This window comes from Medicago truncatula, chromosome 8 (assembly GCF_003473485.1).
Source record: "Medicago truncatula cultivar Jemalong A17 chromosome 8, MtrunA17r5.0-ANR, whole genome shotgun sequence".
Taxonomy (NCBI): Eukaryota; Viridiplantae; Streptophyta; class Magnoliopsida; order Fabales; family Fabaceae; genus Medicago; species Medicago truncatula.
This window is the reverse complement of record NC_053049.1, coordinates 5,500,804-5,505,593: the sequence shown is the minus strand read 5'-3', so window position 1 is coordinate 5,505,593 and position 4,790 is coordinate 5,500,804. Positions and strand designations below refer to the sequence as shown.

The 4,790-nt window shown below is 29.8% G+C and overlaps 1 protein-coding gene across 1 annotated transcript; it reads right to left on the bottom strand.

The window, feature by feature from the left end:
- Window positions 1-360: 360 nt before the first annotated feature.
- On the bottom strand, window positions 361-1,427 carry LOC25500453 (NDR1/HIN1-like protein 2). Its single transcript, XM_013588873.3, has one exon. It carries the CDS (start codon window positions 1,313-1,315, stop codon window positions 635-637), a length of 681 nt encoding a protein of 226 aa, XP_013444327.1. The 5' UTR covers window positions 1,316-1,427; the 3' UTR covers window positions 361-634.
- Window positions 1,428-4,790: the final 3,363 nt, after the last annotated feature.

Here is a 4,790-nt window from a genome sequence, read left to right as displayed (position 1 = left end):
ATTGATAGAGTACATCGATACAATATAAGTTCAAATTCGCTAAAAATAAAAAGGATGAATATGTGAACAAACTCGCAGCATCTATGTTAATAGCATAAAACGACAAGGTACATATGTCTACAAATATGACTAATATGAATATATTCAAGTCTCCAGAATTCTCATGTCTCCGGATCTGCAACGTTGATGATGCCAAAGTCATTGTCATTGTCTTCAGAAAATGAAGAAAACCTAACGTTTTTGAATTAAAACTAAAGGAAATGGCCAAAATGTATAAGAGATAAGTAAAGGGACTAAAATAAATCAAATTTTAATTAAAGGACCAAATCGATACTACCTAAATAGTTAAGGGACTAAAAATGATCGTAATTAATCCAGAAACTTGTATTACAACGCTTGAATCAATTAGGGATCAAGACGATGGTTTATGTACAAATTTTATTGGAAAATAAACTCTTGAATTACAAAATAAATTTCAGAAAATATACCAAATAAAAATCAGATTACAATAAATAATATAATGATGGACAAGAAAATTAATTAGTATTAATAATAAAAGCCTCTTTGAAAACCAAAAATCAAAAACAACATCACAAAACAACACATAGCTAGCACACGTACATAACAAATCCGATCATCCAAGAGTCCATTTCCAGACCTTGAACCTCACATCCACCGCACACTTCTCATCCGCCGTCGTCACTTTCTCGCCGGCGACATCGATACCGTCACAAAGCACATTTATTCCAACATGTGGAGTCTTGAAAACCCACATCTTAGCCTCCACCTTAGTCTCCATCTTCATCTTCAACTCCAATGACTTCCTCTTCACACTCTTTCTCTCAACCAAAGCTTTCAACATCGTAGTATTCTTCGTTCCATGCTCAAACGACGGAATAACACCGTCACCAACGTCGAGTTCACCGGCTAGAAGAGAAACTGAGATGGGTTGGTAAGAAAATGTTATTTTCTCGTTAGGGTTTGTGGTGGAAAGAGTTAGGTCAAATTCAGAGGAGGTGAGTTTAAGGGAGGTGACGGTGAAGGAAGGACGTTGGGGATGGTAGAGGAAGTAGACGACGGTGCCAGCGACGCCGAGGAGGATGAGGACGAAGATGAGGATGAGAAGAAGCCAGCAACAAATGGTGCAACACCAGTTACGGTTGTTACGGTGACGGTGGGTTTGTGGACGGTAGGTTGGGCGGGTGGCGCCGTAGATTTGCGCTTTTGTCGCCGGGAATGAGGGTTTAACGGCGGTGGCTGCACCACCGTTGGTGGTGGTTTTGGCTTGAGGGTGGATGGTGGTATTGTTTGTCATTTTTTTAATATATGTATGAATGGAAATGAGAGAGTACTAAATTAGATTGAAGAGAAACTTTGGTTTTGTAGAAAAAAGAGAGAAAATTAAGGAAGAGTGTTAGATGATTAAGAAGAAGGAAAATGGTGTTTGATTGATATAGAATTTTCGCCAGCAATTACATATCATGATGTTAAGTGCCACCATACTATACTCCACTTTTTTGCTATATGAACCTCTTAATTAAACTATAGTTTAAGTTAGGTGTAATTAACTAGCTAGGATACATTTGTCGTAATTTTGTGTCACTACATTTTATCAAAAAAAGTTGTGTCACTACAAGTCAAATGAGTCTTTCATGTTTTGATTTTCATTTATCATATATTTATATGTAACTCCTCTGTCCCTAAATATGATAAAAAAAAAAAAAAAATGAATGAAAAAAGTTGATATATTTTGTCCAAGATCTAATACATCATTTTTTTTTTAATATACTTTTTACAAAAATTAGAAGTGTTCTTTGTATCAATGTGATACAATGTGATATATACATTGGCATCTCATGACATCCCATTGTACTTTCAAAAGTATTATTCATTAAGAAAAATAAACTAAGGTGAGGCAAAATAATTATAAGAAATACGATAATTAGACAAGGCAAATCTATCTTTAGAAAAGCTTCTCTAAAACAATGACGAAGGGTATCACATTATTAGACTAAGTCATAATAAAAAAACCAATATTAGCAATTCTATTAGCATATACATTCCCTTTTTTTTTTGTAAATGTGAGAAACTCTAAAACTAAAGTTGTTGATAGTATGTATGCATACGATTCTTCCACTTGTTTTGCAGCTTCTAAAGAACAATATCAATATTAGGGAAAGCTTGAACGGCTAACAGAAAATCACATTCAAGCCATAAATCATCCTCTAGCTAGAATGACCAATTTTAATGGAATAAATATGGCAGCTCTTATTTCAGAGAAAGCACCAATAAAAACCTCAAAATGACTTTTTCTTAACTCATTTTTGCTTATAATTAGATACAAAGATAGTTTAGATTTGCATGCATATATTAAAAAATTCATTATGAAGAATATTTTATCACACAAAAATACTGTTGGATTCAAGTTGACAACAAAAAGAAACACAATCTTAAAAAAATATCGATCATATTAATTTTCGATTAGAGATTGTAACAGTTATGTTGTTGATGTTTTTTAACCTTTTAACATGAAAGACTAATTCGACATAAAAAAATAAAATACCTATGTTGATAAATTATGGTTAGATCTGATTTGGAGGATAGAATTTATCTTGTGTATCACGCAAGTTCCTTAATAAATATTAACTAAACGGCTGTACCCGTATAAAAGAATATCTATTACAATTTTGTCATGTTAAATTTTATTTTTTTAATTATAAAAGAATTATTTTTTGACAATAATTATAAAAGAAATTAATTAGGGTGTGATGATACACCTTAGTCCAACGAAATATGTATAACCTCAATGAATACAATGTAGATAAAATTATTTGAATTTGGATCATTCAAACCAAGTAAAAAAAAAATTGACAAATTTAAAGTGAGTAAAGTGAAAAACAATCAAAAGTTATTATTTTAACAAACTCATGATTTATTATGATGTACTTACAATATCTATATTTAAATTCTTTCTCAAAATATCTATAATAAATTATTAATAATGTTTCATATTAGTCATTTTCCTCTTAAAAGTTAATTGTCAGAATGATTTATTATTTAATCTCAAATGGATATACAATTTATCAGACGGCCAATGTTTGTTGGATTTTCTTATTAGACCATAGTCTATGATACTTAGGATGGTACCTATTGATTGCTCAATCTAGAAATAAATAAGAATAAAGACGAAGTAAGATTATCCTATGAGGTCTGCAGTCCCATTGAAAATTAGTTTAGTTGTAAATTGATGATCAAATGTAAACTTCAGCTTCCTTAAAAATCGTATTAACGAAATAATCATTAACACAATGAAAATCATATAAGAAGTAAAAAGCCGGCAAATGGCAAATTGATTCTTTACCTTCTTAATTGATAGTTTTTGTTACTGAAATTGATTTTGTACCTTCCTTTGCTTTTTTTCATTTTTTGATAGAGTATACCTTCCATTAATTGTTTAATTAATTTATACTTTCAATCATAAAATTGATGTGCATTTTGTTCATCTTTCATAAATTATTGTATAGAATTATTTCGAACAATTTAGTTCAATTAAAATTTTCAATATTTGCGTGGAGACTACTAAATGATTGCTTTCCAACTAAAATTAATTTGATTGATTTTCAACTAAAAATAATTTAATTTGTAGGTGTAAAATTTAGCATCTCCTTTATATATGAAATGATGTAATTTGAATGAAATATCCAAGCATTTGTTTTTCTATTATCCTTGTAAATTATAGTTGGATGTTTATCTTGATTAGGTATCAGTAGTGCATTGAAAAATATAGTTTTTGTCATGTGGTGCAATTTATATATTTGGTATCTCATGGAAAGAAAGTAAATGAATGTCTCCATGTGACTTAGTTATTAGCATGCATGTGGTCATTTTGGAAGAATTTTAAGTATGTGGTTTTCAATGATAAGGAACGTCAATTAGATTCATTTATTGACGTGGTTAAATTACTTTGTATGGTCATAGATTAAGTCTAAAGCTAAGGATTTTTCTTATGCATATTATCAATGGATCATTCAACCACTCGGATGTTTATAAATGGTTTTAATTGCTAGTTGATTATCATTTCTTTTAAGGGTAGTTGATTACCATTTGTCATTTTGGTTTGGTGGCATTTTTTATTTTGATGTCTTTTATGTAACTTTTAGCTATTGCTTCTTCTCGATCTAAGCACCTCTTGTATTTTTGATGAGTTGTTTTTTACATTGTATTTTTGGCCTTTTAAGAAAAAAATTGTTAATGTTTTTTAAATTTATTTCTAAAAAAATGAATTTTTTTTTCTGAATATGCAAGTTCTTCTCATATTTTCCTTCTCTTTTTTGACATACACAAAATTGTTCTGCAACATCTTTTCTGTGAAATTTCTTTTTTGTTTTTTTGTTCACATCAGGTTTTAATTGTGTGCAATGTGTATGCATACGGTAAAAGCAAATGGACAGTTTAATCAATATCAAAAGATTTAAATTTTAATACAAATTTAATTTAAAATATCAAACTTGAAATTTGAATCGCTTGATTTTGATTGAACGATTCAGATGTGACAGAGGCATGCAGTAAGGAATTGTGATAATTGACACGATCTATATTGGTTCACATCTCAAATCTATAAAACTACAAATGAATATTTGTTATTATGTTTTCAACAAATAATTCGCCAAGTTAGTCAAGTTGGATATAATTAAAACAAATTTTTATTGTGTATTTGGGTTTTAGGTTGGATTCAAAGGAAGAAATTCTTGCAAGAAATTACAGATAAAAATAATGAAATTGTATTGAAA

Coding starts and splice junctions, on each gene's coding strand:
- LOC25500453 (XM_013588873.3), bottom strand. CDS start 1,315: ATGACAAACAATACCACCATCCACCCTCAAGCCAAAACCACCACCAAC.